Consider the following 27460-nt stretch of genomic DNA (forward strand, 5'->3'; position numbering starts at 1 on the left):
TTTTCCTCAATTCAGATGCTCTGTTGAGCATCTCAGGTGTACCCTGGGCTAAGAGGGAAGGTGTTGGGGCTGCTGACGTGGAAAAGGGACAGCACAGGAAGTATTTCTGAGCACTGCCAATGTTTACCTGCCCACCTAAACCCCATTGTTTCTAAGTTTGCCCTCTGTGCAGTCTAGCAAATAGCTGCAAAACCCACAGCTAACAGCTTGTTCACCCTTGTAGACAAAAGCGAAGCGACAAAACAAACACAGCTTTCTGCTGTGTACTGTATTAGGAGAAAAGGTCCACGGATCTGAAGTCCTTACCTCACCACAGATGCCTGAGGAAGATCAGGATTCGAAGGCAGCTGTTTGGTATTTTTTTTCTATTGGCATTATTCAGTAGAAGGCCCCAGATTTGGTAGTTTTCTTTGATATTTTTTTGGTTTTTTTTTTTTCCTTCCGAGGTTCGCTGCAGCACACCTGATGCACTGCAAAGCATGCTGCGGACACCGGTCCGCTGCTCATCCCACTGAGCTGCTCTGTTGGCTGGTGGCGTTACGTTTCACGTGGCAGGAGCTGTGGCTGTTCATTTTGGGCAGGCAGCTTGACAAGCCCAGTCCTTCACTTTTCAGGGAATTGTCCATTTTAAAGCTCTCCCTGGATTTCCGCAGTGCTCAGCTGTGGCACTTCGGTAGATCAGAACAAGGAGGCAGCAGGGGCCACCTGGGAGTGTCTGCCCTAAGTGACACCCATCTTGTCCAGCTTCACGTCTTGCAGCAGAGAGGTAGGATCTAGTCCTCAAGGGTGGTATTTACTTGCCTTAAATACAAACCAAGTCCCTGCAATTTCCAGCTCTCCACAAACTTAAAGAGCTCCATGATGATAGGGGCAACCGTATTGGGATGATTATATGATGTGATTTTAGATGCGATTGTGAAGAAAAGCAGCTTCAGCCACTGCTGCTTGTGCTCCGTTAGTCTGCGCCCAGGAAGCAGCAGCAAAATGAGTGACACGAGGAGTGTCTGTGGTTGTAGAGATTCACGAGCACACCTGGGAGGAGATACCCAGATGTGAGGGTTGCGTTTGATGTGTCCCCAGGGGTCAACCCCCAAATCATCCAGGTTGTCAGCTGATCCAAGCTTATGGTGGTTTTCACGGGTGCTTTAGGTGGGGAAAAGAAGCCTGTTTGCAGTCAGTATTTTATGGTACGGCTGACCTGATTTTTGCTTGTAAACCTGATTTATTCCCAAAGCACCTTTCATCCTTTGCACTTAGGGAGGCAGCACTATAATTAAATAAAAAAAAAAAGAGAGAGAGAGAGAAAGAGACAAATATTTAATGATGCATTTAAAAGTGTTTCAAATGCACATAGAAGAGGGGACTGACTGAATTAAGGGCACAGAGGAGACACAAGTTCTTGATTTTCACGTGTCCTTTAAAATAGTCATGAGCCAGAAGTGGAGATCATTTATTATAGTCAACAGGCTGAAGATATTTCTCCGTGGCACCGTGGCCCACAGAGGTGTGGAGACCCTCATTTGCAGAAGACAAAACAACCGAGTTATGAAGTAGTGCCAAGTGCAGGTCTGTTACACTGCCCCACTTTTGACAGAGCGGGGAAGGCTTAGACAGAGACTATACCATCTATACCATCTCCTGCAGAGTGATGTTGAAAAAGTCATTCCAAAACCAAAACTGAAAGCAGCAAATGTCAGCCAGCGTGGGGAAGGCACATCCACCTCCTGTGCTGGTTGGGGTTAGCAGACCAGTTGTGTGTGGAGGAAGGGATGATGTGCTGTTGAAAACAAAGCTGTATATCCCTGGAAAAGCCTACATGCTACACGGCTGCTGGATTGCTCACGAGGATTTGTGTTTTATACAACCCACAAAAGAAAGCTATCTTTGGCATTTCGTGGAGCAGACCTTCGAGACATTGTGCTGAAGCGTACCAAAATGAGCGGCAGGTGGGTGCACACCTGGTGTATCTTCCTATGCCCTCTACGGGAGCCTTGCGAGAATGGAGCCAGGGGTTGTTCAAGCATGTTTTGGTTTAAAAAAGGTAAACAGTCAGAGATTCCATGAAGTGACCTTATACATGCTGCACAGAGGATTAGGTCCAGGAGAATTGAACAGATTAAGCCAAGTTTGCGTTCTGTGAAGGATGGACATGTCTGTTTGAATATCAAATGTAAGGAATGTTCTGTTTACCTCAAATATAAAAAAATACAGTATCCAAGCAGGCTGGCAAGCTAGGATAGCCTCCTTGTCCATTCACTCAGCTTGTGGTATAAATCAAACATCACAATTTGGAGAGGGCACTGGAGTGTACTGGTGGAAGGCCACAGGATAGGCATCGCTCCCAGCTTCCATGAGTTTTCTTGCATTTGACCTATATGTGGAAGGTATTTGATGTTGGTATCTCATGCCAAAGTCTCAATTCAGCCATCACAGAGTATTTAATAGAAGAAATTGATCTCTAAAAAGTTCGAAAACATTTTGAGCCATAGAAGCAAATCATGTGCTAAGTAGAAAGTGGTGTTAATGGCTGCTTCTGTCAGCCTGTTGGTCAAAAACAGGCTGAGGGATTGTGGAAGGACATGGGGGTCAGTGTGGACTGGCATGGGATTTGATGCAGTTTGGCATCCAAAAATCAAGGCATCATGAAAACTTGAATTCTAATTTCACTTTACTTCAAGATATATAACGCTTTTTAGAAATTGAGGTCATTAGGATACCTCAGGTCAAAATCCCCATCAGTCCCAACTATTAAAATTGTTGGAACTTAATAAATTATTTCAGTTTAAAAAGGCATTTATTTTAGGGAATTACATCCTTTTTGATATAATAGTAATGGATACAAGAAATGATTTAAGTTGTAAGTGCCTACAAATAGAGTAGGGAAGGAAATACAAAGCCATTTCAGATGTCTCAGTTCCTGTTGTGCATTCAGCATAAACACTCCCAGCGCTTTGCAGTCTGTTACATTGGCCACACTGCATTTTTTTGGCCACTGTTAGGATTTGGCTCTTGTTTCTTTCATTCCTTTTGAGATAAGTATTTTAATTATGTGGTGTATGTTTTCCTTATGGAATGGCTGCAGCATGCACGCGTGGTTTCGTGGTAACGTAGCTGCTGAGCAGCCTGAGCAATGACCATGGTATTTCGTTAGGACAGCAGTTGCTTTTGCAAATTCACTTGTCCTTATTACTGGCTTTCTTAGAAGCTGTAGAAATCTGTCCTTGCTGTCAGGTGTAGTTCATCGTTCTCTACCACTGTCCCGGTTCCTTCCTGCTGGCATCGGGGTGCGGCTGCTGAGAGCCTGGTGTCTAGCTGGGTACCACCACGTCCCACCGAACCCAGGGGGAGCGCCCCAGACCTGCAGCTGCGGCTGCATTGCAGTGAAACACACCCAAGATCTGCGACGAAAGAAGAAGGAAGGCCCCGATGTGAGTTTGTCACTGGCTTCCCGTGCGCGTGGAAAACACGAAGTTGCCCAGCACATCTTGTACCAGAGTGGGGACGTCTAAAGCTGACGATGCTCAGAGATGCAGGGGAGTTACCAACGTAAGCAAGCATACAAAGTGAGTGCGCTGGTAAGGGTGTAAGATACCGTGTGGTAATGAGCAAGAGCTTGTGGTTTGTTAGTTATTAATCTTGCTACATGGCTTTTCCTTAGGGTGCCTTAAATATTTAGGCAGCAGGAAGTGTGGTCAACTGAAAAGCTGCTGAGCTGCTGTGCTTGTTCCCTAGCGCTTGGCATTAGCAGGTGCTGGTTTCATGAACACAAACCGAAATCAGACTTGCCTGGGAGGCTGCTCTTGCATATCGGGTGGTATAGCTGAACACTGTCGGGGGTTTCATGGTTGCTAGCTGCAAAGGAACATTTTTAAAATAAAATCCAGCCCCTCTGATCGCTGAGGTGTCTGGAGTTCTGCTGTTGGAAGAGACACACAATTTTCTGAGAGACCAAACCAAATGTAAATCGAATGCTGAATTTGAAGATGCTATACAAAATGTCAGGGTGACTTTCTGTGATCGTTGCATGCAATAGCATAGACTGAATTGATGCCAGAGATGTGAGCGTGCACAGTCTTGGAAGGATGTGAAATCCATATTTCAGATGGGGCCCATCTCTCTATTCATAGTTTAAACTTCTTTTGGATGATGAGAATGGAGACATCTGTAAAAAGTAATGTCCCCTTTCCTTCCAGAGTAAGACTATGAGTTTTCCAGCTGTTGGCTAAGACAGGTTTTCCTGTTGAAATAGCTTTTGTCTGATGTAAGGCTAAAACAATATGGTTATGGTAACTGAAAATATTTCTTTGTCGGTTCTGTCCCATCTTAGTTTTAGTTGTAAATCCAAGTATTTTTGTTCATTGTTGCTTCTCATAGCAACTGTTTGATTTTTAAAATCTTATATAGTCTTCCAGTAAAGTGCATGCTGCTGATAAAATGGGAGTATTGCTTATATTCTCTTGTATAGTATTTTCTTTGCCATATAGTGTGGCTAATTTTCTTTTATCTTTAGAGTGGATTCTCATGATCTCAGAACATGCTCTTACTTTCCTTCAGAAGTCCTGTCATTGTGAATAATGCAAAAACCAGGCCATAACATTGATTCATGTGGTTGCTGGTTGCAACCACAGTAATATGGACTGTGCCATCTATTTGTCAGCTGACGCTATTCTATATTCACATAACATGCCTAGAGATCTTTTTTTAGATGTGTAGAGTTTAAAGATTAGCTTATTAGGCATCTCTCAGATGTGTAATTATTCTGGGCTGAATAATACATTAACCAGAAGATATGTAATTTATATGCAGTAGACAAGCAAAGTATGTTTAAAAAATGAGCTTTCCAGAGCAGTTTTGCAAAAATGATAGTTCTAATGCATTTAAAAGACTTTTATTTTTATTTAAATAACTTAAGAAAAAAAAACACAGTGAAGTGCAGGCTAGTGAAACAGTTTTACTTTTTTGGATCTTATGTGTTTCTTTACGTCCTATAATTCTATGTTTTTCTTTGTTTGTTTGATTGATTTCAAGATACAGCATTCTACAAATAAGAGGAACCCTAGGAAATGAAGAATGGAAAAGGCATGTTAGCTATTTGTTCGGTCTTAATGGGAGGGCTAGATTATCTCCTCCAACTTTCTTCCCATTGCTCTGTACTGGTTGTTCTTGAATGAGACAAGATTTGATGCATGCATTTTTTCTCACAGAAGGTTCTTCTGAAATACACTAAGCAGATATTTTTAATAGATCCGTGCAAAATTTAAAATTTTAGAACTTCCTTTGGCATTTAAACATGTGGTTCTGGAGGTGCTGAGCACCCACCTCTCTGGAGGTCGCTGATATCCAGCAGTTCTGAAAACACGAGGAGTTGCTTCACACCAGTGACACCAAAAGTAATTTTCCAGAAATACATTTGAATCTTCAATCACATATAGTAGTATCCTGTTCGTGACAGAGGTAATTCTAAAAATGAAATAATTATAAGGACCTGAACTTGTTACTGGTTCAAAGGAACTTGTAAGAAGTCTCCTAGACTGTAGTTAGTGGTTGTTAGCTGGGGCACACGTTTTGTGAGGGACATCCTGCGTGCAAAAGCGGAAACGCTTATGTTAAATCTGAGGCTTGTGTTGTCCTGACTTCTGAATTTCTGAAACAGGAAAGAAAAAGTCGTTGACCCACTGTAAAAGCAAATTTTTGAAGCCATAAGATTCAGCCTGACTTTGCTCATCGAGCTCCATTTAAAGCAGAGACCATAACATGCACTTTTTCAACACTGTCTTTTCCTAATGGCCATGTTTTTGCATTGGAAATTATGAAGAATTCTTGAGTCATATTGGTGGTTTTTTTTTGTGAAAAAGCTTTCCAAAATTCTTGGCCTGTTACTCTTATTCAGTATTCCTTTTCACTGTTCTGCTTTTTAGTTAACCGAGAGCTGGCTCATTTGCATGAAGCTGCTGGCTTTATGTAAAACCTGTGGTGAGACTGTTGGTGGAATAATCACTTAGCAGGGCTTGAAAGGGTAAAGAGTGAAGAAGTAATGTCCCGGTGTACAAAGATTTGCTACTACGTGACTGATCAGAAGAGGGGATTGCACTGTCTAGTAGAGAAATGAAGAGATCTTTAGGAGTAATGGTAAGGAGTAGGAGAGTCTCCAAGAGGTGTTGAACATTCAGAAACTCTTGGGGTGTTTTGAAGTTGCACTGGATGCTGTTAGACGCTGTAGAAATTCCTTGCTCATCCTGTGATGAGCAGCGTCATCAGGCTGGTGAATGCCATCAGCCCAAATGAAGACAGAAAATGGATTTATGCAGCTTTCCCTGCATTTGTTTCTTGGGAGGATGCAGCCTGACTTTAAGCCGCTTTGCAAAGAATGCAAACCTGGCTTGAAATCTGGTTGTAGTCGGTAAATGCAGGCAGCCATTGGAGGAATTCAGGTTTGGATGAGAATCAAAATTGGTTTTACTCTGTTGGAAGCTGTTTGTGGATATTGGGCACTGCCGTGGGCTCATGGCCAGTTATTGCAGAGTAGCCCTGCAGCGTCAGGGAAAAGCTAGACCTTCCCATAGGCTCTCCTTTGTGTTCTGCGGTCACTTCACCGAAGAGTTTGGGGAAAGGGACAGCAAAAAATGTATAATTTTGAAATTTCAAAGCAAATCCACATAACCATAGTTGTTTATTACTCTGAATCCACTCCTTGTTTTGAAGATGTGCATTAACATAAACATTTTGTGACCCCTTGTGCCTTCAGCATCTTTCTGCCCCGCTGTGTGTCTGTAAGTGACACTGCTGCCTGACTGCCTCCCCGGTGAAATGAGCTGTGTTAGTGTGCTTAAAATGCAATTCAGTAGATAGGAGCTAAGTCTGTTTCATGTAGCATTACTAATGATTACTTCTGCATTCAGATAACTAAAATCTAATCTGATGTACTTAAATTTGCCAGATAAAACTCTTATCACACAAAAAGATATTTTCTTTATCCTTAACAACTCTTGCACGTCGCATTTTTGGGGCTTTTTTTTGTTCCTTAGTCCCCTAAGTAAAACACTTTACAAAGCACAGAAAGATTGATGTGGACAAACAAAACAGAGGACCATGTTCCCCTCCAAGAGAAGTATCCCTGTTGATAGTAGCTCAGATAGGGTCGATGGGGGAGAACTTTACAGAGACATGATGGGAGAACTGTGACTTACAAAGCCAGAGCTGTAAAATTGATCATACAAAGGCAAGAACACCAAAGGTAGACTGCTAGTGCACTAATTGAGGTATCACCACCAAAGACACCTGTAGGTATAAAAGCAGGCCATTTTAACATGTTCTAGTTTTGCTGCCTGGCCTGAAAATGTTGAACATTTAGATACATGGGTTGCTCCAGGCTGTGGCACGTGGGCAAGTACTTTGGTATGTCTGTGCATGGAGGTCCCGCTGAAGATCTCAAGGGGTGCAGGGTTACTATGAACCTGCAGGAGAGCTCTCACCTGCCAAACCATTTCCAAATATATCCTTGGGAGTGAATTTCCTCTTCCTAATAATAATCTGACCAGCTGTTTTTCTAAGCCTAGAAGCTCACGTGGTCCTACTGTACAAACATAGTGCTGGAAGAAGGTGGTTTTGGTTTGTTTTTTTCCTTTCAGGTTGTGTTGAGTTGTCACAAGCACTTCTGAATGTAAAAGATAAATGGAGAGGAAATGAGGGAACTTTTTTTTTTTTTTAAAAAAAAAAAGGAAGGAGCATTGAAACTTTGAGGCGAAAGAACTGAGCAGCCAAGGAGACTTAAACACATGTTAAGTGAGAGATACAATAGCTGACTGTCGCTTCTTCCCAGGAAGTCTTCTTAGAAATGGAAAAAGAAACCAAACAAACACCAGCACTAACCCCATTGTCTTCCCAGTGATCCTTTCATGAACACTTGAGAAACTGAAACGTGTCCAGGCCGAAAAAAATAATGTGTACCACTTGGCAGAATGTCAAGTGGCTGGGCTGTAACCGCTCCAAGCTTGCTTCCACGTATGTAAGTGGGGATTTTGTGAAATCAGCTGCACGGAGGAGACGAGATGACTCGGAGACTACCTGTGGAGCTGCATGCCACCGCCATCCCTTCACAGCCAGCAACAGCAGAGCGATGTCCTCCTGCGAGTCGCAGTCACACGCTCTGTGGGGTTCTGGTGTTTCTCTGAATCACAGCTAAAAAAAGAAGTATGAGAAAGAAAATAAATACCCTTCAACAGTTTGCCGGGGCAAGGAATAGTTAGACCTGAAAGCCCAGCATTTGCACAAGAGTGACTCTAAGATAAAGGTGTGGCTTTGTATTTTTCCTCTGTTATTTTTCCATCAAAATCTTTCTGAACACAGTCCTTTTCCTTTTTTGTTACATTCCCCTAATGTATGGCCTTGTAACCTGGGAGCATTTCTTCTACCTGTGATGGTCTGGATTGCTGGCAGTGGCTGGTTATAGGAAGAACAGATCTGGTGAACATGAAGGCAATCTTTTATCTTTGATACTTCTGCAACTATGGAAAGTTATGGGTTGCTTTCGTTTTTACTCGAATCCTTCTTCTGGAATTAATTCTGAATTTGACAGCAGAAGGTGTATGTTTATTAATCGGATCCCAATTTTAATCCAGAAGAATCAGAGGCATAAACTGTGCCAAGTAAGGAACAGCAAATTAAATTTAATGAGTCCTTTTAGCTTTGGGGAAAAAAGAAAAAAGAAAACAAACAAAACCCACTAAATATTTCGATCATTTTGATTCCTTCTCTTACAGTGCTTTGGAAATACTGGGATCTTGCTCAACTTTGTGTGGGAGAAAAAAGGCAAAAGGAGGCCACTGGCAGGTCTCCCATGTTCAGAAGCCCCAGACAGCCAGAGGGCCATCTCCTGTCTTCTCTTTGCTTGTACTCCGTTATTTTCTTTTCAAATCCTTTTGTCTTATTTTGTCTGCTTCTGCCAATGGATTGTCCCTGGACTTTATTTAGCAGGGGCTTTTAGAGCACCTGTATTGTTTTTATAGGGGAAGGGAAAACTTGCTTGGCTCCACTGCAGCCAATTCTGTTGCTTTTGCACCCATTTCACAGATGGACCTAACCCAAACTGAGACCGGAGCAGGGCTAGCAGTGAGCAGCTGCTGCAGCTGAGCAGAGCCTGTTGAGTAAAATGTGAGCAAAAGAGAAAAACAGAAATACTCATTCACACAGAGGTTGTTTTGAAGTGTAAGAGGAGACTTGTTCATGGTCTCCATTTTTAGCTGAGCATCGGCACAAGCTCACATCTAACCAGACATTTCCTTAGCTCTGAAGAACCCTGAGTCTGGGCGGTTAATGCTCTGGTACCACAGTAATAAATAGTATTCTTGGTGTTTCTAAACTAACTTGAACTGTAAAGCTTGTTTGGAAGCCTTTTCGCATTGCAGAGCTGTAATTTCCCTCTCGTGTCTGTAATATGCAGAGAAAAAGAGGCTGTTGTACATGGGGTTTGGTGAGCAGGTTTGTGTAATAATTGCACATCTTTTTCCTAGACTCTTAACCTGAACTGATGCTATCTTACAGCAGTGGGAAGGAGCCTCCTTCCCTCTGAGCACCAGACGAGGCTCCAACACTTCCTCCCGTCTCTTTTGCAGAAATAAAAATGCAGTGAATCTTGCGGTTGACCTGAGTGGACAATATTATCTTGTGCAGAGAAGCAGAGAAGGGTTTGTTTGTAAAAGCGGAGGCTTTTAGTCACATGAAAGGTGCTTGCTATAATACTTGAAAGTTTTTCTTTCAGAGTGAATGCAATATTTTTCATGGCATCACTTTTTTATCCATTTATTTCTCAGGATTTAGCAAATGTGTTTAAGGACATTGTTTTTCTAAACATGACAACAGACTATCAGCAAGGAGAATTTGTTTAGTTTGGGTTAGATGAGGCACAGAAAGATTAATCAGATATTGGGGAAAATCACTTAAAAATGCCAGAACTAAGAAACATTCCTCTGCTGATTCATTTCTCCAGCTGAAAACCACTAGTCCACACTGGTCACTATTCTGCAGCGCTGAGTGTGCATATGTATGTATGATATGATGAAAATACCTTTCTCAATATGTTTAATGCAGATACAAAACAGGTTACTCAAAGTCAGAGTAAGTAATTCCGGCAAGCACACAGAATATCTTCTGGGATTATGTAACTACACCTTACAGCGTAGTGCTGTGAAGCATTTGGTTTTTTGTAGGTTGTGCCAGCCATGGATAATTCCTGCTGTAGCATCTTTATTGCCAGCACAATCAGTGTGGTGTCATGATTGATTATATATATATATACTTATATATATATATATATAAGTTTGTCCATTTTAAGAAAGGGAGCAGAGCACTAAGTTGATTCTTGCTTTTCACAGGAGGTTGCCTCTTTGTCCGTATAACAGCCTGTGTTATCAGCTAGTAGGGATGAATACTTCTATCTCCCTTGCTGTTTGAAATACACATCTGTTATTTTTCCCCTCTCTGGTTAATAAAGTCTGCAGCACAACTATCACTGTGGTTTCGACTTAGAAGAACTTCCTGGAGAGCTCTAGCAGAGATCCAATTTTAAAAATACGTGTTTACTGAGAAAGCAATGTGTTGAAAGACCACAAGAGGAGTATGCTTGAGAGGTTGCAACAGGAGGACTTCTACAAGCCTCTACACTGGAAGTGGGAAGGAGGCAGTCTGCGGCACCCACTCTGCACCACAAAGGTGCTTTTTCCAGTTGCACAGCCTCATGTTTTGCTGACCATCCTGTGCGTTGCGGGGCTGCCGGCTGTGGGGGACATCCTCGGGGCAGGTTTCAGTAATGGGGCATCCTTCTGGTTCACGCCTGAAGCTTGAGCCGTCGCCGTTTCACATCCCATCTTCTCTCTGAGCAGAAAGGCCCACTGGCAAGCTGTTGGCACAAGCTAAGGACACCACACAAAGCTGGAAACGGGTCCCAGCTGGCGCACCACTGACCTAAAATGTATGTGGCTTGGGCTGTAGGTCAGCGGCTTCAGGAATCAGTGTGTTGAACCCGTTGGTCGTTTGGGGTTCGGAATGGCAAGGAGCTGCTCTACGGCTGCGCTTATTTCCTGTGGTAAAATTAAGAGGCTGGGCGGTGACGTTTCAAAAGCCGTCAAAAAATAAATGCCTGTTCTTTGAGGCCTACGTGTAATTTAGTTCAGAGGTGAATGCTGAAATATTTTTACTTTTTTTTTTCGCACATAGGCTATCTGAGATATTGTTCTTTGCAATCCATGACATTCATTCATTTTCAGTGTACACGGAAACAAAAGAGAACAAACGGCCTTGCAATTCAGTGAGAAAAACAGCAAGGAGAGGGGAACCACTGGTACCGTGATTCTCCTCTCGAAATCCACATGTAATGGAATAAAATATTAATTTGGGATAATGGCCTTTCGCTACAGCACTTAAAAAGCGATGCATGAATGGAAGACCCAGTATCCTGAGAAGGCCGTTTGGGTTGACTCAGACTGGACTAGTGGTGAGCAGAACTACGGTGAATAGAGGGAATAAAGGGAACTTTAAGAGTCACATAAAGTAATCTCAGCATAAACAAGAAGCTGCATGGTAAGACTTGTTTGTGCACTCAGAATGTCCTATAGGCCTTTGGATAATTTTGAATAGAGCTGGCTGCTATGGCACATTTTTGGCAAAATCATTAAGACATGAGCGCTAGCATCTCCTTGATCTGTATGAGCATGTTGCATTGCACGGGATTAACCTTGTGCAGGCCTGTGTGTCTACGTCAATGTCCATATATTTGGAAAACTCTTCAATTAGTATTGTGTGGAGATGGTTACTTCTGTTATCTGTATCTCTGACATGAGCAAGTTTTTCATTATTTTATCTTGTGGATGGCTGGGCAGTGAAGTAAGTGGCTGCAACGCCTGTCACCCGCAGGGGAGGGAAGAGGGAATACAGCGTCCTGCTTTAAAGGGTGATGTGGCACTGGCTTATGTTTTCGGAAAGCTGTTTAAACATTCCCAAAAAACATTCTTGTACAACTGCTGTAACATGCTGAGATCCGGGCTGAAGAAAGCCATTCAAGATGCCTTTGGTGTCCATTTAGTGGTTCAGCCTGTGTCTCATGGAGGTTAAAAACACACACACAAACAAACAAACAAACAAAACAAAGCTTTAAAACCATTGACCTTCACCAAATTAGCTTAATACAGGACATATTTTAGCTTCTTGTGGCCCCCAGGAACTAGATGAGGTTCATTTGTTTTGTTAAATCCCTAGTTCTTCTGGTGCTGCGAAATAAGCCTCTAAATAAAGGATTGTCAGACCTTACTCCTGTTGAATTTGACCATGCGTAACTGTTTCTAGACATAGCTTTGCTGCTTCTAACCCCATTACCAATAAAGGATAAATTTCAGCAACTTTAATGATAAGCTCCTCTGACACGGTGTTAATCAAACTTTGGTTCACGTTGAGCTCATTTCTGCCTGATTAACCACAAGCCTTGGCCTTTATGTAATTTATGCCTATTGTGTTTTTTTTTCTGAATCTGACAGAAATGCAAGGGCAGCTCATGAACTGTCGTTTATCCCCTAAATGATGATTTGATGGTAGGGCTGATGCAGAGCTCCCAGACCACCCCACCACTTGCTGTTCAGCAGTTCTGGAGAAGCTGATGCCCATGTCTTGTGTGCCTCACGGAAACAGCCTATTGCTCTGCCATTGCAGATTGATGCTAAAATCTATTTCTCTGGGCTTTTCCATCTTACAGCAGCTGGCCCCAAAGAAAATACACTTGCAGCACGTCAAGGAGGGACTTGCGTGCTTCTTGAGGAAGGCATAATGTGGAAACAATGTGATTGCAATGGAAATACCTTCAAGAGAATTTCAGGTTTTAGCAGAGGCTTGTGAAGGCGTGGAAGACGGGCTGTTAATGATGGGTAGCAGCAGATCAAAGGTGTGATAGTCCTGTCTGTGAATTTCCCGAGAAGAATTTTCTTGATCCGGGTCTGGGAGGGAAACGTGTCTGTAGGAATCAACCTTTCAGTGTGACTTGGTAGATGAAACACCTTTAAGCAGGATTAGTGCTCTGTATTTTTTTCTGTATTTTTAACAATGAGGAGACAGTATTCAGAAATAGGAGAATCCATAATTAAATCACAAGCTGCTCTTGCTATTGGGAAAACGAGCCTTTTTTGTAGAGTCTGTGGGGTCTGACTCACTCAGCTCTGTCTCTCTGGAATACAAGATGCTCATGCAGTTGCATAAGAAGAACATTACAGGTATATAAACCTATTGAAATCTGTCATCATTATGCAACTCGGTATAAAATCCAGCCTTGCTTTACAGAGCGCTCAGTAAAGAGCTATGTACTCGAGCTGTAGAAAGGGAGACCAGCGAGGCTGGAACAGAGCCTGTTATGTTTGGCTCCTCCTTTGCCGTGGATCATGAACTTACAAATGTGTTTGTTTAGCTTGCCCAGAGAGAGGAGCTTAACTTTTGGTGGAGCACAAATTCCACACCCACAGCCTAAACAGGCAGAGCTGCGAAGAAATCTGTTTTTCTTTTTTTTTCTTTCAAAAGACCACATCGGCTTTCACACCTTTGCATAGAGAACATGGGTTAAGCACCCAGAGTGCTTATGTGCTGAGATTTAGGAAGAGGATAATCTGAGGTATTATTCCATCCTATGGCTTTAGTTTTGGGTGACTAGCTGGAATTCTACCGTTGCAATTCAGCATCTGCATTCCAGATGGATAGTTCGGGCGTCTGTGTGCACACTGGTGTGGTTGCAGCATTATTCATTTTTTATGAGAGTAGACTCCATAAATACAAAACAAGGCTGACCATAAATAATGGGTTTCAATATTTTATCAGGTGCAAACGGCACTTTACAGTGTGTCTGCATCGGGGGTGGGGTGGCTCCGCTAGGGAGCTTCTTGGTTTGGCTGCACAGGCACAAACAAACCTGCAGAGATGTGATTCACCCAAAGCAGAACATGGTATTTGTGTCTGTCATCTCTTTTTTCATAACAGGTAGTAAATGACTCACGACTAATCGGAATACTATTGCTATAAATAAAGATCAAACTGAGGAATGCTTTCAGCAACAAAGAGAATATTTTGTGTTGCCTCCCTTTACATGTAGGACGAAGCCTAGGAGCATTTGGAGTTAGTCAGATGTAACTTCTAGGTGGTGCCGTAAGTACTGCATGAGAAAGACCATAGAAAAGAAGGAATCCGTGGTAATTTCCACTACACTATTACAAGTCCCAGAGCACTGGAAGCTGGTAGGCACTGTTAAAGAAGATATCCTGATCACTTTCATGGGTTTTCTGGTTCCCAGATGTATTTAACAGGTGATGGTAAGTATGGTATTGCGGGGGCAGGAGAAGCCGAGGCTGTTTCTCCCTCTTCACAGCGAGCATCTGACATGTTTCAGAGCTGCCAATACTGAAATCCAGCTTTGCCAAGTCACAGAGCTCAAGTAAAGCATCACAAATTTTAGACATTATCTCAGTCAAAGGTTGTGTTTATCTTGGATGTAGGATGGAATTGTCCCTTGAGGTGAAGTCAGAAATTATTTTCTAAACTCATTTCACTGCTACCCTGATGGGCTAGGAAAAGATTTTCTATTTTCTTATATAGGTTTGTATATGTATGTATAGAAGTAATTTTTAAGCTCACTACTGAACTCACTGAGTATCATTAAGGTACGTGGTAGGAAGAGCCAGCACATCCCCGGCTGTGGTTTGCACTCCTGGACAGTGAATGTGGGTATGTTCAACTCATCCTTTTAGGTTTCCCTCTGGCAGCTCTGCTTGCAAGTTTGTGGAAGAAGCGCAAGGAGAGTGTCGGTCGTTCCCAATCTGTCTCAGCACCTCACAGTAGTTTGAAGTGCTGGGCACTCAGCAAGTACAGTAGTTATTGTTTCTTTTATGTTTTATTTTGTCTAGGGTTTGCTTTTATACAGCAAATAAGCTAAGGATTTTTACAGTCCCTGTCCCGTGGGGCACAAAGTATATTTTCCAGAGGGCTTAAATGGTTTAAGAAGATAAATCTCCCCGCCCTCCAGAGGGACTCGTATCACTGATAGTCGTATTTTTTGAAAGCCCCGCTCAGAAGCAGTCATGCTGCAAAGAAGAAGGGTCCTGGCAGCACCCTGGTGCCGGACGCCAGCGCTGAGGGGCAGTGGCAGCCCTGGCGGCCAGCCCTTGTCTCTGCCCCTTCCTGGCTCCCAAATGGCCACAGCCCTGTGGCTGGGAGCGACTCCTCTGAGCCGGCACGGAGGTTACCGCTTCCAGGGGGGCAACCAGCAGTGCTTCTTGCTTCCGAGTGCAACAACATCTGTTTCTGTGCTTTGAAGACGCAACGTAATTTGGGCTAAATTACTGGGATTGAGTGCAGGCACGGTGCTGTAAAGCAGGAGGTGCGGCGTGAAGCGATAGGAGGGTTTGTTCTGTAGCAAGATCTAAACCCTCAGCAGAGGGTGAGCATCTGCGAGTACAGCCCTTTGACAGAAATCCTTCATCCCCCATCGCTGTTGTCTTCTCCTGCTCGTAGTTCTGGTTGCATGCAGGCTTCTACTGGAGGTGGTCTAATTTCGTGTTCTCTGAGGATAAATGCCCATTTTGCTGCTGGATACAGAACGCGTTTACACGGGCTGGAGCTGTGCCGTTGCCAGCCCAGCCAACTGGGAAAGTTGGCCTTGCTTCATATAAACAGCTCAGACTAAGAAAGCCACACTAAATTTGGAAAAGAATGAGGGGAACTCATTTTTCAGCTGTCCTGGAGTATTTTATCTTGAGTTGCCCCATGTTATCATCTCATGGGAAGAGATTCTATTACTCATTGCTGTTTCCATCATGTTTATTTTCAGATAGCATATTTTTATCTTCTGTAAACCAAAACATTTAAAGATCCACTGGCAAACAATGGATCAAGGGTCTGCTGCTCTTCCCGCCTGCAGCTTGTGTTGCAGCTCCTGTGGATCCGAACGCTGTAGGGTCAGGTCCCCAACAGTTCAAGTGACATTCACAATCTCATCGAAAAGCTTTCCTTGTAGTCTCAAGAGCATTTTTAATACTGCGATCCTTTGCAAATAGTGGTGCCAGGACTAGAAGAAACAGCATGAAACATTTGCTCCTTGAGTCATTATTTTGATTGATAATATTCTGCACAGAAAAATTGCATTAATGTCATACTTCTTAGTATATATATTGTGAATTGCTTAGTTCCTTTCTTTTGGGCCATGATACTTTAAGCTAATCTAAGACATATTTATGCTGAGGAATCACCCTTCTGCATCGATTTAGCCATAATTGAAAGACTTTGCCAAAATTACAGGTATTTCCTGTGATTGTTGGGTGTTATTCTAACACCAGAATTTTGTCCTTGTCTCATTTCCTCTAAAAATTTTTACTGCAGGATGCAGGCAGTAGGCACTTACAGAGTCAAGTGATGTCCAGCGTCCCAGAGCCCCCTGTAACAGATTAAGAGGCCACTAAAAGCTGGAGGAGAAAAAGCCAGGGTGGAAAACAGGGGCAAACCCTGCCAGTGGCCTGGGCAGGAAACTCCACTGGGGCTGGGGCCAACAACATCCTACAACATCCTACTGCTGGCAGGGACCGGCCACTTTGTGAATCAAAAAAAAATGCTGTAAAGAAGGTTTTGGGAAGCCTTGTCCTTATTTGGAGAATAAGTTTATGCCTCTGCCCAAAGCAGGCTGGTTTTAAAAGGCTGTCAGATGGGCAGGGATATTGTGCTTCAGCAGCACTGATATCCTGCTATTATACGTGAGCACATCCTATAATTACTGATCTCAACAAATCTGGTCGCTTAAAGCTGGAGGGTTGGAGTCTAGATTCTGATTTAGGTCTGTCCCACAGCTGAATTTGTGAGAAACTCACATACCTGACAATTTAGCACGTCCCCGCAGAGGCCTCCTCACGTCCCCCCTGCTTTGTGTAAGGATCCTGCAAAGGCTGCAGGCAAGAGGGCTGTGGGGCTCGGAGATAACCTGGAGATTTTACAACACAGATATAATTGCAACTGTCTGGAAGTTACGGAATGGGCAGACTTTATAAGAGATTCACTTACTGAATTATACTTCCGTAATTCTTTTGTTACTGCCTGTCTCTGTGAACTCCTTAGCAAACTAGCTATTTTTCCTTGGCAGTCTCAGCCACACAGGTTTGATTTGTAAATGGAAATAATGGGGCCAGAATTGTTAGATCTTGGACCATAACATCCCGTACACCGGAACATTCCGTGCACTTACGGTCATCCACAGCTTTCCTCTTTCTTTAACTGTATTTGTTTTGATCTTTAAAATTATTTGAGATGACAAAATGCATGGACATCCCGGGAACTGTGGCGGTATATAAACTCCCTGTATGTGTATGTGTTTGTGTGTGTGGGAAGTGGCAATAAAATCCATGGTAATACTGGAAATTTTTCATGATTACTTTAGAAGGACCGTGGTTATATGCTTGAAACAGTGAATATGACAAGACCTTTCTATGAGTTCATCATAGCTGCTCCATACTTACAGCCTGTTGTATAAAATACAGGAACATCGTGAACCCCCCCCCCGCAAGGCATCCTTTTAGGTGGCTGCCTGGTGGGTGGCTGGGAGCGTTTGTCTGTCTGGGTACATCACCGTAGGGGGCAGGTGATCCAGACCCTGAGCACTGCATTGCTTCTTGCTGGTTCCCGTTTCACCCTTCAGGAGTGCTGAATGTCGGTCCTGGTTTGGAAACCCATGCATATGAAAGGCTTCGAAAAAATCACAGTTTGGGAACTACCTGTTTTTGTCTTACATATTTTTTTTTTCCCCAAGTGGGATAAAATGTAATTTTGAAAGCGTCAAAATCGTTTGAGGTGTGAAATTATGTTTCTGTGTCCTGTGCTCAGAAGAAATCTTTGTCACGGGCCTCCTTAAAACAAAGAAAAATGGGCTGTCTCCAGTACCCAGGATGCTCTTCCAGAAATCTAGATCGTAGTCCAGGTTTGGGATTTTGCATTGCTTCAGAGTCACATAAGTACACGTGACTTTAACTTTTAGCTTCACTTCCCTGTAAAGCATTATTATGTCTTTGGCAGGGTTAATGAGCTAATTACTTGTAAATTGCTGTAAGATTTCCAGAAATTAGACCCTCAATGTGTTTACTGCTGCTACTGCTGCTGCTGAGATCTCGATGTTAGGAAGACAATACAAGATTAATGTTTCATGCGATGTGACTGAGTATCTGTTTACATTAAAACAAAGAAGGGGCTGTAGTGCCCAAGCCTAGAAACCATACTTTGTCAGAGGTATGAGTTGGCTTTACAACCTGATTGTGTGATAAAATTCAGTAACATGTCTAAACACTATCCAGTACCAATTGTGTGTGTTTCTTTGGAAACCTTATCAGCTATCAAACATACGACTCCGTGGCAATATGTTCCTGGGAGAGACAGAGAGCATCTTTACTTAAAGTAATGGATTTGGGGTATGTTTTGCCCACTTCTGTCACTCCTAGAATGAAAAAAAAAATCAAAAAAATCTGTGCATGTGTTATCACAACAGCTGAGTGCATCCATCAGGGTTTCCTGATCTTCTGTGCTGCAAGTGACCATTGGTGCAGTTGGGCAATATTTTAGGTTGGTGGTGATAACTGCTTTGGTTCTGCATTACAGTTCCTGAGCTAATGTATATTAATTGTAATTAATCTTTATTTCTGCTTCAGGAAAAACAGAAGCTGTCATAAAAAACTTCAGCCCACACTACAAACGCCAGTACACCGTGGCTTTCTGCAAGCACGTGCAGAATGAGCTGGAGCAGCACCGTGACTCCCAGTCGCAGTTCCTGAAAACCAAGGTAGGAGGACACGTGGGCCTGGCCCCATCCTGAAGCTGCCATACAGCTCTGCTCTCTTGCATGAAATAATTAATGCATTAACTATTTAAATAACCCATTTAGTAGTTGTAATGTATGGAAAACATGATCTGGAAGTGTATTAGCTGCCAACTGGGCTCGGTTTTCTTGTTTTCCCAGTGTTGAATGCCCTCAAGTAATGTTAATAGGCGGTACAGATACTCGAAGCTTCTAAAAATCAAGTCCAAAATTCTTGCAAAGTTATTTAGATGTTTCTATATGTAAAAACACAGACTTTAAATACCTAATAAATGGGTATCTAGGACATTTTGTACGTGTACTTTCTTATATATCACCCAAGTTTACGCAATAAATTTGCAAGTGTGGATGCTGGATTTGGTTTGGTTCAGTTTTAGGTGGAAAAGATGTATTTGGGTGTGGGTTTAAAGTTTACTTCTGAAAATTTTTCTTAGTTTTGCCTGTTTTACAATCTACATCTTTTGGGAGGGCATCATAGGAGAAGAACCTTAACGTGTTTCTGGTACAAAGTATGCATTTCATCAATGTAGAGTTGTACACTTGGGCAAAACTAGTTGTTTCCCAATGGTTGCAAGGTTTTGCAAGGATGTTGGGAGAGAAATTTTATGTTTAGGGCAGAAATTTAGGTAGGACACTCAATTAATCCCTTCAGCCATGGTTAAAGGATTCCTTAAAGAAGATGATAATAATCCCCTCTGTGAAATAAGCTACAGAGGGGTGATTTTTTGTTAGAGCACAAGAGGAAAAGAGAGACAAAAGTCTCCTTATTAGAGGAAAATGTGGAGAACCAACCTTTAATATAAAGAAGGTATAAATCTAATTTTTTTGGCTGTGTTCAAAATCATGGATTTTTGATGCTCTAGAAATGAGTAGGGAAAAGATGTGATGTAGAGGGTGCAGTGATAGAAAAGGAGCATCTTTCAAAAATGTGTGTGCCAATTATAAGAGCACAGGTGCACAAGTATTACAAAGAAATGTGAAATAATTGACTATTTTGTAATAAAACTTTGCTGCATCAAAGAAATATTTTAGTGCATATTGGAAAGTAGGCAATAGTGACCTATGTCATCTTACATTCAGCATATCAACTGAAAGGTACATAAGAACATTTCTGCCTCAGAAATCTGAAAGTGGTGTTGCAAGGCAGAGCTTCTCTGCTGCTTCATCACCACAAACTACAATAATCTGATTGTGTGTGTAGGATCTGCCTGGTTCAAACTGATGTGCATTACTCCAGATTTCATTTGAAGGTTGAAAAGCCCTCGTAGCAGTCTTACAGAAATAAAAGCTTCAAAATGGCCAGTAGTACAGAGTCATTTCAAATCTGGAAAATTGTCTTTGCAGCCAAAGGCAGAAGCTGGGACAGTCTTATATGAAACAGAGTTGCTGCATTTTGTTGAGGACCTGAAGAAGTGGAAGGACAGATATGTCGTTATCAAAAATGACTATACTGTGGATTGCTTTGAGACCAAAGAGGTAAACGCTTCTTCCTGTTACGTTCTTCTGCGCTCCCAAAGAGACCAAGATCTGATGAATTTGTTGCTGCTACTGTCTTTGTTTTAAGCAGTAATAGATGAGATGCTGTCTCCAGAAAGGCTGCTCCAGCCTTGTGGAGTTGGCTGGAACTTGATAGAGATGCCTGAGGGTACAACGAAGTACCTTTCATTGGCCATAGACATTTGCATAAATTTGCAAATCGCTTACACAGCACTTTGAACCTTCCTTTGAATATCACAGAACACTTTTTTGTATGTCATTATAACATGTCACCAGGTTGAGTTTTAAGTAGAAATTTTTGGGTTGCTTCAAGCCTGAGTATAGTGAGGCTTTTTGTTTTGTGTCTGCTGTAGTCAAACCAGCCCTGGCTGACAAATCAAACAAATATGGCTTAGCAGAAAATCCCATCCTTTTCCCCTCCTTTCAGTCCCTGACTCTTCACCATGGCTGATAAGCACTGAGAGAATATTTTTAAATATGTTTTTTACTTAAAGATGTTTTAGATTTGACATGTGCAATGAATATATCTGAAATTCAGTCTGACAAAACCTTTTTCATTTGGGGAATGCATGCATTAGCTTTGTAAATGGTATGATTATTTTATGTTTTCCCTCTCCTTAAATCTCAGTTTTGACTCCCTCTGTCTTGATTTTCCAGGCCTACCTGAAAGGACTCAGCCCTAAATATCATATTGTTCCTGCAGGGGGCAAAGTGCTGACTTCAGAAGAAGATTACAATTTACTGTCTGATAAACATTTTCCAGATCCTGTTGGTAAGCCCTGGTAAAAGTTTAACTGCCAAACCTCAGGCTCTTTTTCTTACACAAGCCACTTCTGGGCAGACATTGAGGCTAGACTTTAAAGTAGATTAACAAAAGATGCACAGAGTCAAATCCTAATTTCAAAGTGGACATGCACAGAAGAGGCCACAAACTAAAGTTCAAAGAAATGCTGGCTGTGTTTTTTTTCCAGTATCCCTACACAAACCCTTTGGAAGCTGTGCAGAAGCGGAGCAGGAACCACACTACCATTGTTCCCAGGCTTTGTTCATATTCCTGGTTTATTTGTTTCCATTTTTAGATGCCAGCTGCCTGTGTTGATTCACAGTTGATAATATGTCCCACAGAGACGGCAGGAAGGTTGCTGTTGCTGGATTTGTTGTTTCTGCGACAGGAACTGCTGGGATTCTGCCTGCCCCCTCTCCAGCCCTTGAAGATGAAGAAAGTTCAGTGTTTGAGGGACCAAGTCTCTCCATGTTGTAGAGTCAAATTTGGAAAGGGATAGGGGCAACGAGTAGATAAGTTGTTGGGGTTTTTTTTGATGTCCTGTCTCATACTACTTGACTTATGAGTTCTGGGAGGTGTCCCCAGTACACCCTTTCCCAAGATGGTACCACTGGCATAGGATGGTCAAAGGCTGACATGGGGCAGCAGAGCCTGGAGGTGTCCTCAGCGTGTCACCACGGCTCCAGAGGAGTCAGGGATGAGCAACGTGGAGCAGCCCAAAGCCACACCACTTTGGCCTTCCCATGGCTCTCCCTCTGCAAAGAGTGGCTCAGTTACTCTTTTACAGCCTCTCTGCCCTTTTGTGCAATGCTGAGATGAAGACCTTTTGGCTCTCGATGCACAGCACTGAGACAAGATTAGTTATATTTGTTCATCTCTAAATGGTGTTGTACAGTATCCCCTGCACACGATGACTCAGGTCAGGCTGCAACTGCAGGTACTTTATGCTTTCTTTGCTTCACCACCAAGGGCTTGAAGTGACAGTCCGTCAGGCCATGTTGCAGCTCTGAAAATCTTGGACACAGGGAAACTGCTGATGTTCCTGCACAATTTAATGCAGTTTGTTTCTGCATGGAAGACTGTATGCTCCTTTACGGTCTCTGTGTGGAAGACAACAGAGTTGCCCAGTGTCTTACTTATTTGCCATGAAAACCTTTTCCCTAACAGTTACAGTCCAATGACATAGTTTCCTTGAAATTTTACCAAAAATATGTGGTTTATGTCTACCTTGAATATAAAACAAGAGGACATCAAGCTGCTACAGTATAACAGGGAGGTAGGCGGCTGGTGCCAGCTGAGTTTGCTGGTCCTAGCTGTGTCCCACTGAAAACTCCCAAACCACTTGGATCATGACAGGACCTCTGATTCTAAATTTTGATTTTGATGTGTCACATTCATTGACCAACTCTAGCAAAGGTCTCTTGTTTTAACAGTTCTGTCTGTGCTGTCATAGAAGAGAAAAAGAGCCAACCCCCAAGACACCAGAAAATTCTAAGTTGAGATGTGTTTTGTGTAGGGTCAAGCGAGAAGGAGGTTGCTCAAGCCTTCGTTCAGCTGCCTAGAGAGTTCCCAGTGTACCTGTGGCAGCCATTCGCCCGACACAGCTACTTTTGCTTCCAGGAGCCAGAGGCTCAGAGACAGTTCAGCGCAGTGCTGAATGACTGTGTGAGACATTCAAATCATGGTGAGTGCAAAAAGGATTTCTGCCTGTACATCATTTACACCGGTGAAAATTTAAGTAGCTTGTAATAGTAAAAAAAAGAAAAAACGGTATGAAAATGAAAGTCACTTATGAAAGCTGTTCATTTTTCAGTGCCTGAGAGAATGCATTAACATACCCCTTTTTCTTGCTTTGCTGAGAGCTGTTAAATTGGATTTGAGCTGCAATGTAGTAAGCATGGAATAGATGACATGGGAATGACTTTGAAAGTGGCACTCTGCTTTCTATCAGTTCATGTGAAGCCAGTATCTTGATACAAAATCATATGAGTTGTTTACCGAACAATGCATGTCAAACTCTCACCTGTGTTTGCAAGCTTAGCAAATGCAGCATAAATCTAGTAGCCATGTGTGTACAGTGTTGAGGGAATGCAGTCCTCCAGTACACATTTGAAGTCTTGTACGTACATCTCCAATGGTCAAACATTTTCTCTTTTTGTTGGGTGTTGAGATGGCAGCTCAAGTCCTCAGCCAGGGTAGAGCCTTGTGGGTGGAACTTGAAACATGTCAGACATGGTATTGATCGTTCGCACAAGGGCGCATTTTAAATATCACTTTCTGAGTACATTAGAGTATAAAATTTGAAAAAAACACACAAACTTGTGACTTGCTAGGAATATAAAAATAACCTTGCACCCATGAAAGTAGAAGAGCATTTATGAGTTGGATCCTTCAGAAAAAGAAGTGCTTTTCACTTTTTAAGATGAGTGAGTTGATGTGATTTTTCTCTTTTTTCATCAAGCTGACCTGATTCCCCCATTGATGTCCAGGCTCTTCCATGCCTTTAGTGTTGCTTTCAGGTCCCATTTACTCCTGCCGCCCTCCATGGGAGGTGGAAACAGAGAAACTTCTCCAACAATTTCATCTACTTGGGCCTGAAGCCCATGCTTGTAGATAGATGAATTGAGAGCGCAATGTGTAGATGGTCTGTTTTGCTTACAGCAGTTGCTGCCAATGTTTTTTTAGCTGTTGCTTTTGTCTGCTGGTCGTCAGTTTCACCCTATTACCCTTAGACAGTTGTCTCACGCTGTCCTCCCCAGATTCTTCTCAATTGCTACCTCTTCTCTCTTGTCTCCACTGCCAAAGTTATTCCTGATCCCCTTTAAGACTCCATTCCCTGATGACAACACACATAATTCTATTTCTAGGCAGTCCCCTAAGATGCACAGTTATGTGCCTAGGGCTGGGTGGTGGCTGGTGCCAGGCACCTTCTTTGCAGGACATGCAGGACTCCCAGTCCCGATGCTAACCAGGTCATGTACACTCCCCCAGCATGCTGGGGTCTCCATTGCCAGCTTGTTTCCAAGCTTGTGCTGAAGGTGGAGAGACACAGCATGCTGTTCTAGCACTACCGGTGTCGTTCTAGCACTACCAGTGTCGTACAAACCAGACAAAGCATCTCTGATACAAATCTGTGTAGGCGTGGGGAGGCTGAGGGCTAAAACACTGTGGTAAGCAAATACCCAGTCATGGGGACCATAAAGACTGTTTCATTACTAGATTAGCATACGCTAGAGGCAACAGTCTAGAAGGAACACACCTTCACTTGGCACTTCCAGATAGTTCAAGTCTATAGTCTCAATAAATATTCCTTTTATAGCTGGCAGAGGAACCCACATTCCCATAGTGTGCCTGAAGGCAAAGCCTGCCTCTGTGATTTACGGTTCTGATTAGCCTGCTTTTAGCTATGGTCATCCAGTATGAAAATGCTCCAGACTTTGGAAAGCTAGCCCTTTTTTCCTCACCAGGGTTTGGTAAGGAGACGGGGATACAATCAAGTTTTCCTGGCACTGTGAGTCCTCCATGACTTGAAGCCTGTTCATTAGGTTTGGGTTTTTTGTTTCCCTATTCTGGAGCAAGTGTAATAGGCTTGAAAAGATTTTGGCAGCCTTTTTTTTTTTTTTTCCCTTAAAGTTCAGCACATCACTCTAGGGCACAATTCTGAATTGGCAAAAGCTGGGACTAGATGACCTAACAGGTCTTTTCCATCTTCAGTGCCTGCAAGTCTGTGTTTTATTATATTTCATATGGCTCAGCTGTTGCTCATTTATGCATCTGTTCCAGGATTTATTCTTCTCAGCTTTTTCTGTGGTCAAGTTATTATCCAACAGAAGATTTTTAGTGACACCAGAGTACCTTTATCAAGGCTCATCCTTTCTGTCACATTATTTCTGCTTGACAGACTGGGAGATAAAGACAGTCTGGATTAAGACCTACTGTTACAATGGTAAACACGAACAGGTTTTTATAGCTAAGTAAATGGGACCCAGTATTTTCTTGATTTCTTGCAGTTGTACCATCTCCTAGAAACCGAAGTGTCATCAGTGGAAAAATTATCACTGACCTGCACCTCAGTAACTTTCGCTCTGCCCTTGGAGTGAACTTCTTCAGTGTTCTTTTTTTAAAGGACTTCATATTATATTGATTTATATTAGTTCCTGTGTGACTGAAAGATTACTTTATTAATAGTTTTTTTAAGCTTTTTTTGCAACCAGTTCCATCCACAAAAAACAGGCATCTGAACAACTTGACAATGTTACATATACCTGCAGCAATACTACAGATTAATAAAGCTCGTGATACAAAAATCAGCTGTGTTCTTATATTAAAGAAAAAGTGAAAAGTGAGAAGAAATGTGAAAAATCCTTTAAGTTTGATTAGGGAATAGAATTTAGTGGGATGAGGAGCACTGGCCAAGGCAGCACTCTCCCCATCTTTTCATTGCCAGGGCAGATTTGGCAAGGGCAGGAGAAAAACAGATGTAATGTCTGATCAGAGGCTGCCTTTCTGTCTTTTCTATAAAATAGCACTAGGAGTTCTGGAAAGGAATGTATCTTACTGGGTTTCAGCCAAAAATTCAGAGGAGTTTGTAGTTAAAATCAGTTTTCTCCCAGGAAGCAGAATTAAATACCGTCTCTCACTGAACACAAACCTTGAGTGAATCAGCATGTGGTTTTGACATGGGAGCTACTCTGGGATTCAGCTATTTACTCTCTTTAGAGTCTCTCATCTTAAATAACTGGTCCGTCCTGTGTTTCTGGGTTTTCATGTCAGAACTCATGGTCAGAAGAATAATTACAAACACATTTGGATTTAGGGATTACTGCTTGCAGGTATGATTCAGGTGTATGGACTATGGGATTTTCCTTCCCCCTCAAATTTTCTATTGTGTTCAACTTTCCTTTATATTAATTGATGAGGGTTTGTAGTTCAAAGGAGCAATATTTTACACCCTTCTTGAGTACAATTCAGATAAAACATATTAAAAACCTTTAAAATGTGCCTAAACCAACCAGGACCAGATTGGCCATGGTACCATAAATATTCTAGCTGAACAGGATGTGTACACCAAGATTCTGTGAATTAGCCTGATTTTGAAAGTTGAGTGATGGATTACTCTAAGTACAGAAATCATCCAAGTTCAGTGATTCATCTGGGCAGCTCCCCTTCTGCTCTTTGCAAGTTGGCTTTTGTGATGCCTCAGGATTTGGAGAGGAGATCCAAATACTTTGGGGGTTTTCAGCTGTGAGGATGTGTGATTCAGGGCTCATTGCTGAAAACACAAATACCCAGGGAGCAGCAGAGGAACCCTGACAGAGAATAACAGAGGAAAAAGGAGATAAAAGGGGCCAATTAGGTGTAAACAGGAGGGTGGTGAGTCCAGTCAAGCCCCACACTCTGTTATTTGCTGGTGAGTGAAGCCTATGTACGTGTATACCAGGTGGAATTAAGGATTTCAGTGGGCTGCATTAACGAACATTGCCTGCAGTTCTGAAGTGCCATGATTCGTGGAATTTTACCTGGTGTGCGCATACATAGTCTTCACTCGCCAGCAAAAATCAATCCAGAGTATTTGGCAAGTAGGAGAGGAGATGTGGGAGGCAGCGACCGGACAGACCACAGGATTGGGAGCGAGGCTGGAGGGACCATAGGTCTAAGCCAGCTAGTGAAGAGAAGTAGGGGCCTGAGAGTTACTGCCGTGGGACCAAAGCATGGACCGGCTATCTGTGGGGCAGGTAGGGAAGGATGTCACGAGAGCTGCAGCTACTGGGCTGCCAGATTTGGCAACCCTAACATAAGCTATGTTTGCGTTTGATACTCTTTTCCAGCAGAGTTCAAGTCAAATAAATTTCAAAACTTGTTTTCACCATTCAGTGTGTGGCCCTTCTCCTGTTAAAATTAATAGTTATGAAACTTTGCTTCTAGGGAAAAAAAAAAGCTAACTGTAAATTTGCACTCTCAGTACAAAGGTGCTGCTATCTAATCTTGGCTGTTATCTCAAAACTGCTTTACAAAAGCTCCATCAAAAAGCTTCCTTCCCTCCACATTGTCCAGTTCTTTACCAACACCTTTGTAATTAAGGATTTCAGTGGCTGCTATAGAGAACATTGCATGCAGCTCTGAAATGCCATGATTCATTTCTCATTGAATTTATCCTAAGGCATAGGATATAAAACATTATAATGGGCATATTTGCTGCTTTCAAAGCTTTTTGTCTATTATGAATGAAAGGGTGAGCTAAATTAGTTAAATGACTTGAATGCGCATGCAGAAAGATAATTTTCAGGGGAGGTCTCTAAATAGAGAACATGGGT

General features: G+C 42.5%; 1 protein-coding gene across 1 annotated transcript in view; it reads left to right on the forward strand.

The window, feature by feature from the left end:
* NIBAN1 (niban apoptosis regulator 1) overlaps window positions 1–27460 on the forward strand; it is a 67124-nt gene that overhangs the window by 9043 nt on the left and 30621 nt on the right. The window contains exons 2-5 of the mRNA XM_048059237.2: window positions 18699–18829; window positions 20210–20341; window positions 21020–21134; window positions 22663–22830. Coding sequence (XP_047915194.2) covers window positions 18699–18829; window positions 20210–20341; window positions 21020–21134; window positions 22663–22830 — 546 coding nt within the window. The remainder of the gene's footprint in view (window positions 1–18698; window positions 18830–20209; window positions 20342–21019; window positions 21135–22662; window positions 22831–27460) is intronic.

The sequence above is a fragment of the Anser cygnoides genome, chromosome 8 (assembly GCF_040182565.1).
Source record: "Anser cygnoides isolate HZ-2024a breed goose chromosome 8, Taihu_goose_T2T_genome, whole genome shotgun sequence".
In the NCBI taxonomy this organism is placed as follows: domain Eukaryota; kingdom Metazoa; phylum Chordata; class Aves; order Anseriformes; family Anatidae; genus Anser; species Anser cygnoides.